This window comes from Amblyraja radiata, chromosome 37, assembly GCF_010909765.2.
Source record: "Amblyraja radiata isolate CabotCenter1 chromosome 37, sAmbRad1.1.pri, whole genome shotgun sequence".
NCBI classification, from domain to species: domain Eukaryota; kingdom Metazoa; phylum Chordata; class Chondrichthyes; order Rajiformes; family Rajidae; genus Amblyraja; species Amblyraja radiata.
This window is the reverse complement of record NC_045992.1, coordinates 3493408-3509442: the sequence shown is the minus strand read 5'-3', so window position 1 is coordinate 3509442 and position 16035 is coordinate 3493408. Positions and strand designations below refer to the sequence as shown.

General features: G+C 45.0%; 1 protein-coding gene across 2 annotated transcripts in view; it reads left to right on the top strand.

Moving 5' to 3' along the window:
- Positions 1 to 616: 616 nt before the first annotated feature.
- LOC116966401 (elongation of very long chain fatty acids protein 6-like) overlaps positions 617 to 16035 on the top strand; it is a 36355-nt gene continuing 20936 nt past the window's right edge. Inside the window, exons 1-2 of one of the 2 annotated variants that reach the window (XM_033012612.1) lie at positions 617 to 730; positions 1012 to 1073. In XM_033012612.1, the coding sequence (XP_032868503.1) occupies positions 674 to 730; positions 1012 to 1073 (119 nt within the window). In that variant the 5' untranslated portion in view covers positions 617 to 673. Of the gene's footprint in view, positions 731 to 811; positions 1074 to 16035 lie in introns of those variants that run through there. The other variant, XM_033012613.1, reaches the window with a different exon arrangement.

The following is a 16035-nucleotide window of genomic DNA, read 5'->3' as shown; positions in this document are numbered from 1 at the left end:
GACCCTTCTACATTATTCACTTATCATCTATATGTGCGCTGTGAATGGCTCGATTGTAATGTATGGTCTTTCCGCTGACTGGTTAGCACGCAACAGAAGCTTTTCACTGTATCTCGGTACACGTGACAATATACTAAAACTCAAGTTCAAGTTAGTTTATTGTCATGTGTCCCTGATCGGACAATGAAATTCTTGCTTTGCTTCAGCACAACAGAACATAGTCGGCATTGACTACAAAACAGATCAGTGTGTCCATATACCATTATAAACTTAACCGAGGTAAACGGAGAGCAGTTAAACTGCGCGACTGATATAATTTGCATTCTGTGCCAGCAACAGGTGTGCATTTTTTGCAGAACGGCAGCAAAGTGAAATGGGGGAGCAAGCGGGCAGCCCCCGGGGTTGGGGACGGACATTGCAAGGGGAAAGTGTTGATTGCATTGGCATGGGGGGCAGTTGCAACCAGGGCAACAACACACAAAGCGGGCAGGGGGTGGTGATCGCAGCCGCGACCCCAGCAACGCTGCGCCCATGCGCTTGCACGCCCGCCAATCAACCCTGCCCATTGCACAGCCCAGGAGGGGTGAATGCACGGGGAATATCGCGTAAACATCGCGCTGGAAAGGGGTAGCAAAACCCGGAGCCGGTGTAGGTTTGCTGACGGTGATTGTAAATGCAAATGGGGTGGTTGGGAGCAATGGAGCGCCGGGGGTGCATCGTGGAAGGGGAGGTGTGTGTCCGGGATCACCCCTGCGTGGAGAGCGATCCGCGCTCGGCTCACGGTCACCGCTTGCAGACGCGACGCCGCAGCAGCAGCAGCAGCACACGCTCTGTTGTAGCGCTCAAAGTCACCCTCACCCTCTCACCTGCTGCTTGCTCCCTCCCCTCCCTCCCGCAGCTCATTCACGAGGAGCCCCCGTCTTGTCAGAGGCGTCCGCACCATTGCACGCCCCCCCCCGCGGACCAAACCAAAGAGCGGAGAACATGAACATGTCAGTGATTTCTCTGCAGGAATACGAGTTTGAGAAACGTTTCGATGAAAGGGGAGCCATAGCATGGATGCAGGAAAACTGGTGAGTGGATTGCAGTGCATTGCATTTAAGAAGGAGCTGCAGATGCTGGGAAAATCGAAGGTAGGCAAAAATGCTGGAGAAACTCAGCGGGTGCAGCAGCATCTATGGAGCGAAAGAAATAAATTTCCTTCGCTCCATAGATGCTGCTGGACTCGTTGAGTTTCTCCAGCATTTTTGTCTACCTGCAGTGTGTAAAGCCTCGGCGCCTGGTTAAAGCATGCACCGCTCCCAGTTTAACATCAGACCCATTCAAACCCGTAAACAGTTCGAATACAGATCGAAAATCCCGTCCGGGGTATCAATAATCACGGGAGAATGCTCCTGGTCTGCTTCTGACGAGGTCTGGATTGTATTCTCGTGAAACTAGTTGTAATTTTGCATTGAAAGATGTGTTCCTTGTATTCAGAGTCGCGGTGGGTGCGTGACCTAATTTTAATTGACAGTGTGCAATAATCGGGTGTAACCGTGTCTGTCTATCAGGGTTGCAGGTAAACAGGCCGGAAGAGGGTGGATGCCTTCAATAAAATGCGGATCGTGTCCAAGTGAGACATTGTAAGGCATGTATAGTAGCAATGCTCAGTGATTCTGATTGCCTGGTGAGTGTTATTCAGGAACCACGGATTTGAGAACGTGTGATTGAGGCTATACAGGAGCACGGTTAGCAACTTCCACCGTGACTGTAGACCTGTCGGGTACATCCGATGATAGCTTACACTATCTGGCATCATTTTCCACACAGTATCATAAATACCAAAGTCCTGGTACATTACAGAATGTGAAGAATATTTGCAGCCCTTAAATTGGCCAGGCCCAATGTGGTAAATAGGATTCAATGACAATCCTGTATTTACAAGAGACCAGAATGTAACAGTAGTGGTGTTTTGTCACAATGCTTTGTCCAGCGTGCAGCTACTTTGCAACAAAACCCCAATATTGAAACCATACAAATGCGTTACAAAACACAAAGTGATGAGAGAACTCTGTGGTCAGGCAGCACGTGTAGAGCGAATGGACATGCAACGTTTCTGGTCAGGGTCCTTCTTCAGACTGAGTGATTAATGGGCAGAATGCTGGAAAAGAGAGGCAGGCAGGGTGTATGGTAAAGGTTGACAAGTGACAGGTGGATACAGATGAGGGAGGGGGCGATTGGCAGATGGGTGGAGATGGTGACAAAAGCAGCAGCTGAACATGGAGTGTCAGATAAGGAAAGACTAGGAGGAGTGAAGTGTGAAGCCAGAGGATGGGAGAGTCTGAAGAAGGGTCCCGACCAGAAACATCACCTACTCTTTTTCTCCAGAGAAGCTACCTGACCTGTTGAGTTACTCCAACATGTTGTGCCTATATCCAGAGGGAGGGATATGGGTGGAAGGGGTTGGGTGGGTGGTGGGAGGATACACTGTTATGGGACCAGGGTTGTATGGGAGGGGGGGGGGTGAGGGGGGGGGGGGGGGGGGGAGGGGGGAGGAGGGAGCAGAGTGACTGAGGTGACGAGACAGATGGTTGTCTACTGTGGTAGATGGTACAGCAGGAAGTGAGGGGAATATTACTTGGGATGTTAGTTTAAATACAGTGCATATGTATGCATATATCCATAACAGCAGAATATATGTTTGCAGATAAGCAATATGACTGCCTTTAGTTCTTGTAATTGAATTTATTCAGAGACATGATCTGAGCAGAGATGAAGCCATTATCTTGGTTGCTGCAGAATAGAGATAATCCATAAGTGGCCCTGGTTTTATAATTCATGTGATGTTGTTTGAGACATGGAGGAGAAGTATTCAAGTAGATGTGTTAAAGGTCGTGGCATCCCCTGAATGTTGTTCACTTTGGAACTTATTGCAAAACAAGATTGGCAACTTTCTAGTTTCTTTCAAAGCCAGCGACAATAGAAAGTTGATGGAAGAGGGAGGAGAGTCACAAGAGACTGCAGATGCTGGGATCTTGAGCAAAACGCAAAGTGCTGGAAGAACTCGGTGGACCATGCAGCATCTATGGAGGAAATGGTTGTGGGATCTGACCTGAAATGCTGTCTGTCCATATCCCTCCAAAGATGCTGCCTGGCCCGCTACGTTCCTCCAGCATATTGGTTTTTGCACAGGATGATTGAAGACTTCCTTCAACTTGAGTTCTGCAGAGTTTGGTTGTCAGTGGAACTGAGTTCTCATTACCTTAAAGGGAAATGCATATTAATCGCTTGATGATAAAAAAATATGTGATGCAATGGGAATAGATCTATTGCATGTCTTTCATTGCAAGAGGGACAGAGTATTGCAGGTTTCTATAAATATGTGTTTTGTAGAAACCGTGGTAATCGAAGAGACAAACAGCGCAGTGATGCGGCTAGTAAAGTTGCTGCAGGGACTCGGGTTTGCTCCTGACCTCCCTTCGATCACATGAATTATCCCCAAGGCGCTCCAGATTGTTCCCACATCCCAAAGATACGCAGGATGGGAGAAGAATTGTACTGAAGATTGCCATTGTAGATTGTTCCAAATGTGTAGGAGACTGGTAGAATCTGGGGGAGCGGGGTGGAATAAAATAAAACTTCATATGTAAAGACGGTATGGACTCTCTGGGCTTGTTTTTATGTTCTGTGACTCTATAATAACTATACACATGAGTATTGTTAAGTCCATTGTTCGGTACAGTATTGCAGCAATATTAACTGCATAAAGTTTTAGTTAGAGTGAGCTAATTGCAACCCTGGGGAGGAGTTGCTTTCTCGGCTCTGAAAACAACAAAGAAACACTTTATATGTAGGAAGGAACTGCAGATGCTGGTCTACACTGAAGATAGACACAAAATGCTGGAGTAACTCAGCGAGATAGGCAGCATCTCTGGACAGAAGGAATGGGTGACGTTTCGGGTCAAGAACTTTCTTCAGACTGAGAGTCGGGAGAGGGAGACACAGAAATAAGGAAGGGTAAGGTGTGAAAACGAGACATCTAGAGATGTGGATCAAGGAAAATGTAGAATAGATCATTGTTGGCTAGATGGAGGTGACAACAAAGCAAACAAACAAAATGTAATTTGGGATAGTCAGACTGGTCGGAGAACAGGGAAGAGGGAGGGGAGGGAGAGAGAGAGGGAAAGCAAGGGTTCCTTGAAGTTAGAGAACTCAACAGCGATAAGACAGAATTCCTCCTCATAGGCTACAAAGCCACACTCAGCAAAATCAATAACCCCACTCTCACCATCGACGGCACCACTGTCTCCCCATCTCCCCAGGCCCGCAACCCTGGCGTGATCTTTGATTCTACCCTCTCCCTTGAGCCTCACATCCGCCATGTCATTAAAACCTCCTTCTTTCATCTCTGCAACATCGCCAAACTCAGACCCTCTCTCACACCGCCTGCTGCTGAAAGACTCATCCATGCCTTCATCTCCTCCCGACTGGACTATTGCAACTCACTTCTCCTTGGCATCAGCTCCACCTACATCAACCGACTCCAACTGGTCCAGAACGCAGCAGCCCGACTCATCACCCACATCAAATCCTGGCATCACATCACTCCAGTCCTCAAAAAACTTCACTGGCTTCCCATCTCCCACCGGATCACCTACAAAATCCTGGTCCTCACCTACAAAGCCCTCCACCATCTGGCCCCCCCATATCTCACTGACCTCCTCTCCCCCTACCAACCCTCACGGTCCCTCAGATCCACATCAGCCGGTCTCCTCTCCATCCACAAGTCCAACCTCCGCAGTTTTGGGGACAGAGCCTTCTCCAGGGAAGCTCCCAGGCTCTGGAACTCCCTCCCCCAACTGATCCGCAATTCCGTGTCCCTCACCATCTTCCAGTCCCGCCTCAAGACCCATCTCTTCACCACTGCCTATCCTTAGCCCCACGTCCCCGTCCCTTTTCATCTGTGCATTAATTGCCTCATACTGTGTTTTGTATTGAATTCTGTCTTTACTTTGTGTACTAGTCATGTCTCTACTATTTATTTCATTCCCCTTACATGATTTTCCTCTACATGCTCAATTTTTGTAAGGTGTCCTTGAGACTCTTGAAAGGCGCCCATAAATAAAATTTATTATTATTATTATACCGCTGGGGTGTAAGCTGCCCAAGCAAAATCTGGGGTGCTGTTCCTCCAATTTGCACTGGGCCTCACTCTGACAATGGAAGAGGCCCAGGACAGAAAGGTTGGTGTGGGAATTGGAGCAGGAGTTAAAGTGTTTAGCAACCAAGTGCAAGCGAATGTTTAGACCTGGCACAGGCTCGGTGATCGTTTCACTGAGCACCTCCGCTCAGTCTGCCTAAACCTACCTGATCTGTCGGTTGCTAAACTCTTTTAACATTTTCCTTGATCTTTTGATATCTCGTTTTCACACCTCACCCTTCCATATCTCAGTGTCTCCCTTTTGCTGTACCTAAATACATGTGATAATAAAATGCCTTTGAACTGTTGAGTCTATCCTACTGATGATAATGTTAGTGCCACACGGCACGACAGAGGATGTCCTTGGAAACCAGTCACATGAATCTTTACAAAGTTAAACGCTGAGATCAGCTGCCTAATCCTTTCAACATTCTTCTTGGCTTGGCGCGTAGAGCAAATGATTGAATTGTATTTTAGTGGAAAAGTGGTGTTAACTGTGCAACAGACCCTATTTGCTGGGATTGAAGAAACATGATGGCATAGGGAACAAATGCAGTGGAATGATTCCTTGAAAACAAAATCTTGAAAATTAGATGAGAGACGAGAGTAAAGCTTTGTGACTTTTATTGCAAATTGAAGTATTGTCTTGCCTGGCACACAGGGTGAATTAATTTAATAATGTTGCTCCTACAAGTTAAACAATCACAATTTCAATCATGATATCTTGCAACCTGTGCAGATGGATTGTTTCAGATATTTTTCTTTCTGAAATTGTTCTCAACCTTGCAGAGGGCAGCTGCCTGAGCTGAGACGTGGGTTCAAATTTGTGATCTAATCTGTACGGCTCGCTGGGTGAAGTCAATCATTACTGACAAGTCCACATTACAGTGCTTCCAGGAAGATGAACAAACCAATCAAGGGCCTAATCTTGCTGGCCGCAGGAACCGTTGGTGTTCAGGCACTGGAACGGAGGTTGAGGATGTGCACACGCACCCCAGGACTTGCTGAGTAGCGGACCACACACTATCTGTCGCTGCATTCAGCGACCGATCTCCACATGCAGAGCTCATCATTGCTGAGATACCCCAGCTTCACCTCCGTCCAAACTGGCGCCGGCATTGGAAACCCCATTGATTTTTTTATTTCGGGTTTCTTTGGCTGCTGATGGGAAGGAAGATTATTTTATTTTTAAAAAATCATTTTGTTCTGCTTTAATATTTTAATTGATTCCAGTATCTTTTATACGTTTCAATTCAATTATTAAAATTTTATGTTTTAAACTGTATTTCACATTTAATAGTTTTTGAATGATCCTTATTCTACCATGGCACATTGTGTGATTTAATTTGCTGCTATTTTTCATAGATATAAAACAAGCAAAATCTCTGATATTCAACCTGAGTGCATGTTGTACTCAGTTTCAGATATATTTTTCATTTGACAATTTTCCGACGGTCTAAGTCAATGTTTCGGGACAAGACTGCATCAGACCGCAGAATATCATGTCAATGTTCTGAGTCGAGACCCTGCATCAGGCCTCAGAAGATCTGAAGAAGGGTCTCAACCCGAAACGGCACCCATTCCTTCTCTCCACACATGCTGCTTGTCCCACTGAGTTACTCCAGCATTTTGTGTCTATTTTAACCAGCATCTGCAGTTCCTTCCTACTCATAAGATATCCAGGAGCTCAAAGCTAAGCATCTATTATGCACTGTGGACCATCAGCAGCAGCAGAGACTGCAGCAAGTAAGAATTTTGTTGTTCCATCTGGGCCTTATGACTCTTGAGATGAATGTCACCACAATCTGTAATCTGTGAGCATATGCCTCAATCTCCCATTACTACTACACCAGTGCAGAATGGCACGCTGAAAGCAGCAACAGGCAATGATGTGGCAATCTAGAGAAGCTAGGCATTCGCAACTTGGGAGAGAGATATTCTTCTTGCTCCTTCGAGCACCAACTGTGAACATCGGTGATGTTCAGGCCTTCAGCTTTGCCATCTGTCAGAGTCTGAGGAGCTGAAGCTGCAGACATGTAGGGGACCTGCGCACTAGGTGACTGCTTTACTACTCCATCTTATTAGAATCACCTGGTAGAAGTATAAAGTCCCTTTGCAAGTGGATCTTCCATTTCTGCAGGTGTATGGTCGAGAGCATCTTGACTTTGTGAACACTGCTCTGTCCATCACGGACACTGACATGGGGTCTGTAGGAGGCACTGTCTCGAAGAGGCTGCCAACATAATGAAGGACCCACTCCACCCTGGCCACGCTCTCATTGCACTCTTGCCACCGGGAAGAAACACGATGTAATGCTGAGGCTCCATAAGCCGCGGGTAAGGCCACATTTGGAATATTGTGGGCACCCTATCTGTGGAAGGATGTGCTGGCTCTGGAGAGGGTTCTGAGGAGGTTTACATGAATGATCCCAGGAATGATTAGGTTAGCATATGATGAGTGTTTGATGGCACTGGGCCTGTACTCGCTGGAGTTTTGAAGAACAAAGGGAGACCTCATTGAAACGTACAGAATAGAGAAAGTATTGGATAGAGTAGATGTGGAGAGGATGTTTCCACTAGTGGGAGAGGCTAGGACTTGAGGTCATAGCCTCAGAATTAAAGGACGTTCTTTTTGGAAGGACTCCAAGTTCACTCCAAGTTCACCAAGGCAAATTCCTTGTATGTGAATACTTGGCCAATAAATTTATTCATTCATTCATTCAAATTCAAGGTGAACTCTTCAACAAGCCAGCACAGTGATAGTTGGTTGAGCTGTTCCCTCAGAGAACCAGTGATCCAGGTTCTCTGGCCACGGGTGCTGTCGGTGTGGAGTTTGCACATCTCCCTGTGAATGCATGGGTTTCCTCCAGGAGCTGCAGATTACCCCCATATCATAAAGACATTTGGGTTTGTAGATTAATTGACCTCTGTAAATTGCCCTAACGTGTAGAGTAGATGCCAAAGTTGGATAATATAGAACTTGTGTGTACCGGTGTTTGATGGCCTATATGGACTCAGTGACCTAAAGGGCCCGTTTCCATTGCTGTATCTTTCAATGGATCAAAAGCTCTCACTCTTCCTCCTCAACTCCCCCAATTCATGGTCTATCTCACCTTCCCCTTCAATTCACCCTACTATTTGTATTTAATGAGTTTACTTTTTAAAACGGGCACCAATTTTCCTTCAATTTGATCATTATTTTCCTCTCTCCTCACAATTATTAAACGCGCTCCATTTACTATATTCCAGCAGAGACGTTACTTATTTTGCTACAAGTCAGCTTCTGTTAATATCAGCAAGTCTTTTTGTCAGGTAATCAATTCTGTCTATTCTCCCTTCTACAAGCACAGCATGGCTTGCTCAGCACCGAGGAGAAAAATACTTTCCTAGTTCTGGTCTATTTTTAATATGGGCTGATTCACTTAGTTGTGAGAGAAAGGAAGGTTTGTAATTGGATTACATAGAAAATCGAGGAGGAGTTGATTCTAATTTCCTGACATCCATTCAACTTTCTACGTACTGTTGACATCTCAAATTCCCATAGATTTCATTAATTGTACAGTATTTTGTTTTCGTTTCATAAACCACTTAAGTATTTTGAGATTGCATATCTTAAATATATTTACCACTACTTTCCCCCAGCTACTTCCATATTTTCCATTTTCCATTGTGTCTTGCACTTGAAAGTTAGGCAAAGGACTCCAGGGATAGTTTCTCCAAAATAATTTCAAAAATGTTCTATAGTTTTAAAATATTTTTTTTTAAATCTCACTATTCAACTACAAGGTGGATTAATGTGGTGCAGTGTGTAACGATCACTTCCCTCACCACATTGAGGGCTCTAGTCCCTCTCCAGAGACTTCAGTGCAGAAATCCAAGTTGACCATGGAAGTGCTGTAGTGTCAGAAGGGCTGTCTTTTGGCTTAGAAGGCACACCAAGAATTGTAAAAATATTAAAATATATTTTTTTTGGATCCCATGGCAGTATTTTTTTTAAAAGACCATAGAAGTTGTTTCTGGCCATTATTTATTCAGTACTAAACAGATATGGCAGCTAACAATGTAGTGTACATGTGCATTCGGATACGCTGCAGCATGCTGCCTTGCACGTACCTATATCCTCTTTTCCAGAGGCTACAACGGCTGGAAAATAAATGCTGTCCTTGCCAGTGACATTCACATCCCATTAAAGATGAAACTTCAAAACATCATCTTTCCTGAACTCTTCGTTTAAGTGATAATTTAAGTGTTGGTTAAAAGGGGTGGTGTCATTAGTTTGCTCCCTGCTGATGGCGTTGAGCAGGTAAAATGTGGTTGCAATTCACAAGTACAGCAGATACGTAGCATTTTCGATTGCATTATTTGATCGTGAGTGAGCCACAGAAACAGCAACAGCAGCCTCCTCCATTTAATACAGTTAAGATTGCACACGTCAGATGAGGCTGCAACTGGAGGTTGTGCCCTCAAACCATATCTGAATTAATTTAAGAGAGAAATCACCCACAGAAGCAAGTTTGTGTGTGTGTGTGTGTGTGCGCGCGCGCCCACACACACACACACACACACACACACACACACACACACACACACACACACACACACAACTTCAGGAAGATCCAGCATCAGATAGTGGAGAGAACAGTTGGAGAGAACAGTAGGTACCTGCCTAGACATTAATTTTTAGAGTTCCACTGTGAAATATACAGTATTTCACAGAACTGGCAATAAATTCCAGGAACACCAAATGACAGGATAATTAATTAACTCTTTGAAGCATCGCGCTAGTTTGTGCTAAATCCCACTCATATCTGGAGCATTCCGTTCGGTTCCAGTCAATAGTTCCCTAAAAATATAAGCAAAGGAGAGGAAATGGAAAGGAAGAACATTGTGGCAACAAGTACGGGGGGAATGAGCTGCACAGTAAGATGAGGCTTGGTCAGGAGAAGAGAAAGATCCAGATGCTGGAATCTAGAGCAAAACACAAAGTGCTGGAGGAACTCAGTGAGTCGGGCAGAGGGAATGGACAAACAATGTTTTGGGCCAGGATCCTTCTTCAGACTGAGTAAATTACCTATGCTTTGATGGGCTAGATCACTCAGATTTATGGTTCATATATCAATGTTGGACACCCTGAACACTTTTGGCTAATGTATGACTTTGTCCTGCTGTTGGACACGAGATTCACAAGTGGAGGCTAATGGACAAGTCGCTTGGGCAGCTTACAACCCAGTGGTATGTGTTTTGATTTCTCTCACTTCAAGTTACCCTGACATCCCCTCTCTCTCTCTCTCCATCCCTCCCCCATCCTAGTCTCACTAATTTCACTATCGTCCTGCTGAGTTTCACTGTTTGTGTCACTCGTTCTCACCTTCCCCACAGCCAACAAGGGACTATTGTGGGCCCCACCTTTCCTTGATCATCATTGCTGGCTTTGATTTATATCTTTTGCATATCTTTCATTCATTTGTTCTATGTACCTTTTCATCTCATGTTTCCCTCTCTCCCGACTCAGTCTGTAGAAGGGTCTCAAACCAAAACGTCACCTATTCCTTTTCTCCAGAGATGCTGCCTGTCCCGCTGAGTTACTCCAGCCCTTTGTGTCTATGTTCGGTGTAAACCAGCATCTGCAGTTCCTTCCTGCACAAGACGTATAGTTTTGTTCTGCAGCATGTTTGTGAGAATGTTCAACCTGTATCCTGTAGTTAATTCCACACATCTGAACGGGGTGTGAATTATCGTAAAAACATTCATCAACACCTTTACATCAACTTGTACACGAGAACCCTGACTAATGCCTGAACCAGCTGTTAATGAATTAGATGGTGTGACGTAATGCCACCTCTGCACAATGCGAGGTATAACAACTGTGGAGCAAAACATTATAGGTGCAATCAGTGCAGGATATTGATGCAACAGCAGTAAGGGTGGTCACGGTGGTGCAGCGGTAGAGTTGCTGCCTTACAGCGAATGCAGCGCCCGAGACCCAGGTTCGATCCCGACTACCGGTGCTGTCTGTACGAAGTTCAAGTCGAGTCGAGTCAAGAGTCAAGAGAGTTTATGTCATGTGTCCCAGATAGGACAATGAAATTCTTGCTTGCTGCAGCACAACAGAATATTGTAGGCATAAATACAGATCAGATCTGATCAGTGTGAATATATACCATAGAATACGCACATAAATAAACAGATAAAGTGCAATAGGCTGTTATAGTTCAGAGTTTGTTTGAAGTTGTGTTTAATAGTCTGATGGCTGTGGGGAAGTAGCTGTTCCTGAACCTGGATGTTGCAGATTTCAGGCTCCTGTACCTTCTACCTGATGGCAGCAGAGAGATGAGTGTGTGGCCAGGATGGTGTGGGTCCTTGATGATGTTAGCAGCCTTTTTGAGGCAGCGACTGCGATAGATCCCCTCGATGGTAGGGAGGTCAGAGCCGATGATGGACTGGGCAGTGTTTACAACTTTTTGCAGCCTTTTCTGCTCCTGGATGCTCAGGTTGCCGAACCAAGCCACGATGCAACCGGTCAGCATGCTCTCTACTGTGCACCTGTAGAAGTTCGAGAGAGTCCTCCTTGACATACTGACTCTCAATAATCTTCTCAGAAAGTAGAGGTGCTGATGTGCTTTCTTTATGAATGCATCAGTGTTCTGGGACCAGGAGAGATCTTCGGAAATATGCACGCCCAGGAATTTGAAGCTCTTGACCCTTTCCACCATCGACCCATTGATATAAACGGGACTGTGGGTCCCCATCCTACCCCTTCCGAAGTCCACAATCAGTTCCTTGGTTTTGCTGAAGTTGAGAGCCAGGTTATTGTGCTGGCACCATTTGGTCAATCGGTCTATCTCACTTCTATACTCTGACTCGTCCCCATCAGTGATACGTCCCACAACAGTGGTGTCGTCTGCGAACTTGATGATGGAGTTCGCACTGTGTCCGGCTATGCAGTCATGAGTATAGAGTGAGTACAGCAGGGGGCTGAGCACGCAGCCTTGAGGTGCTCCCGTGCTGATTGGGGGGGGGGGGGCAGAGGAACAACTCCAGGACTGTTTGGATTCTGAAGACTGGGCAATGTTCAGGGACTCGGCGGTCGGGGACACGAGGTCGGGGACTCCCCTCCGTTCGGGGATTCCCTTACCGTCGCTATCTTAGGGAGTTCGCAGTAGCGCTAATGCATTTAAATGCATTAGCAGCTCGCTACTTACAACGTTGATTTCTGAAGATTCTTTGATGCAGGTGAGTTCAGAAATACTATATTTGAAGATTTTCTGTTGTGCCGCTGGCAAAATGACGCCGCAGGTAGACGCCATCTTGGAAAGCTTGGAAAGTTTGTACGTTCCCCCCGTGACCTGCGTGGGTTTGCTCCGAGATCTAGGGTTTCCCCCCACACTCCAAAGACGTACAGGTTTGTAGGTTAATTGGCATGATAAATGTAAAAATTGTCCCTAGTGGTTGTAGGATAGTGTTAATGTGTGGGGCTCGCTGGTCGGCATGGACCCGGTGGGCCGAAGGGCCTTTTCCCACGCTGTATCTCTAAACTATATATTTTAAAAAAGGCACGGGTGACTAAGGGCTGGATTTACAGCACAACTAATTCAAGGGCCATATGGGATTATCACATCCAGCCTCTTGGTTAAACAGCATATCTAACGTTATCAAATATTTATGTATAGGAAGGAACGGCAGATGCTGGTTTAAATCGAAGATAGACACAAATAGACACTTCTATAGAAGATAGACACATCTCTGGAGAGAAGGAATGGGTGACGTTTCGGGTCGAGACATCTGAAGAAGGATCTCGACCCTAAACGTCACCCATTCCTTCTCTCCAGAGATGCTGCCTGTCCCGCTGAGTTAGTCCAGCAATTTGTGTCTACCTTTATCAAATATATAGTTCCAGTTAAATATTCTGGTATTGTCAGCAAAACATTTCAGGCATCACATGATGGTGAGCTTTAACATCATCTGTTTCTCGCTGACGTTGCAAATATTTCCATCTGTTACAAGATTCAGTTCCCGAACACAGTCTGTGGCCTGCTGGAGTGTAGACAGTGGCAGATTGGGTTGATGCTTTTACCCTTCTTACATTATAGGCCCACAAAGTTATACAGCGTAGGAACCAGGCCTTCAGTCCAACCTTTCCATGCTGATCTATGCTCATCGTACCTGCTTGTGCATGACCTGCCCAAACCTTTCCTACCCTCGTATCTGTCCAAATGTTTATAAGATGTTGTAATTGTACCTGCTTCTATCACCTCCCCAGGCAAGGCTTTCCTTCAGATCCTCTTCACATGTTACCAAAGGGCTAATCATTCACTGGTGTTGAGAAGCAGTATAGGCTGGATTGTTTTCTTTGCAGTAATGGTCGCTGGGGGTGTATATTTGCATACTGTCCTGTGAAGTATTGCCATATCTGATCACAGTCTCTGATGCTCTTTGTTTAAGAGATAACTGCAGATGCTTGTTAAATCGAAGATAGACACAAAATGCTGGAGTAACTCAGCGAGAGAGGCAGCATCTATGGAGTGAAAGAATTGGCGACATTTTGGGTCTCAACCAATTCCTTCTCTCCAAAGATACTGCCTCACCCACTGAGTTACTCCAGCATTTTGTGTCTACCTCTGATTCGCTTTCCCTGCTGAAATAATTATTTGTTTCTATAAATGTGATCATTGCAGGCTATTGATTTGAGGTATTGTAACTCAGGAAATGAAGTGCTGCTGCCTCTCTTGCTAATTCTGCTGAAGGAACATCAATCATTCTCTTGAACCCACCACTTTATTCACGTTCTGTTGTTGTGTGCTCAGCTGGGAAGGAATACCAAGCTGGGTAGATGGAAGGCTTGCATTTCACAGAGGGGAACGTGATTTCCAGCAATTCATTGCTATAATAATGACCTGCCCCACTTGTACATTTATGTACATCTTCAGCATGCACTGACCAGGAGATTTCTTTTCTTCGATCGATCTACGAAGCACAGTAGGACAGTCTAGTGTGTATGAAGGAACTGCAGATGCTGGTTTAACCCAAAGGTAAACACAAAATGCTGGAGTAACTCAGCGGGACAGGCAGCATCTCTGGAGAGAATGAATGGGTGGCGTTTTGGGTCGAGACCCTTCTTCAGACAGTAGTAGTCTATAGGGCAGCTGGTGTCACATCAGACAATAAGATTCAGAGACAAATCTGAATAGTACATTTTTCTGGAGATTATATTTTTGCATTTTTAATATTGCAATCACACTTTAATAACCTGTGGTCCAACTATTGGGAAATCTTGATAAATCGGCATCTGGCACCTGGTCCCTTCTGGCTCACCAGGGCTCCAACTCCTGCACTCCCATTCAACTCACCAGGGCCCTTTCTCATGCCACCTTTCAATTCACTGTGGCCCTGGTTCCTACACACTCTCCAGATTTACCAGGTTCACCAGATACCCTGTAATATGTAAACGTGTTGCTATCCAAGAGTCCAGCACCAAGCCCCAAATGTGTTGGATTATGGAACCTTTACTGTAATGTCTAACCGTGAGGGTACCAGCGGATTTTTCCCAAGGTATTGGTTATAGTTCAGTGGTTGCATGAACATCTTTGAACCAGAAAGATGCACAATCAGTTGAAGCAAGGAATTCCAGATGCAAGTTTACCAAGGAATGTTGGAGTAACTAACATTTGGTCAGGCAGCATCGCTGGAGAACACATATAGGTGATGTTTCAGGTTGGGTTCCTTATTCAGCCAGATTGAGGGGGGAAAAGAATCTAGAAGAGTGGAGCGGCAGGGCAAAGCTTGAAGGTCATTGGCAAAGGGAGTTTATGATAGGCAGATGGTTGGACAAAGGCCAGAGATGAACACACACAAGGTGCAAGTTGCATAATCATCTTTGAACCACTCCAGACATTTAGGTTAGCGCTCGTTGTGGTACTGATGGAGTGCATACTGTCAAAGGTGCTGTCTTTGAGATACAATGGTAAAGTAGACAATCTCTCAGATAGATGTAAAGGTTTGGGTGTTATTTTGAAATGCCATGGCCGGTTATCCTTCAATCAATATCTCTGAAACATTTTATCTGCTCGCTCCTGTTTGTGGAAACTTGCTAAGTGTTAATTGTCTGCTGGCAATTCTAGCGATCACAAAGGCACCACGGCCCTAGGTGTTTCACAAAATTGACACATTCCTGCAAAATGTTTGTTGAGCAAAATTTCATAAATCGAAAAGGCTGGGTGAAATGCATAATGGACATTTTGGTACCATGGATCACACCGACCAATGTACCTTTATTAAGGTACAAAAACAGCTTTGTAAATCAAAGATGGGAATCCCAAAGGGCCAATATGTCACGGTGACATTTTATATGTAGAGGAATAACTGTATGTAGATTACAAATCATCCTTTATAAAGTAGGAGTGGATGACAGTATAAACTCATTGAAGTCTTTTAGAAGAATGTGTCCATGCAAGATTTAGGTTCAAGATTTGAATTGTGAATGCGTTAACTCCCGTCCAAGGTTAGGTTTAACTTGAATGCAGAGCATGTCAATGAACATTCATGTTCGGAACAGGAGTGGACCATTCGGCCCCTCAAGTCTGCTTCACCATTTAATATCATGGCAGATCTGCTTGTAACCTCACCTTTGTGCTTTTGTCCCCTTGTGGTAACCGTTCACTCATTTGTTTAGAAAGTATCTACCCTCCTCTTCAAAATATTCAAGGAGCCCCTCCTGCCCTTTGAGAAAGGCAATTGCAAAGAATCTCAGAAAACAAATCACCTTAAATGGGTGGTCGCTTATTTTAAATAGTAACTCCTGATTACGGATGTTCCCAAAGGAGGAAACATCGTCTCCAAGGTACACAAAATTGCTGG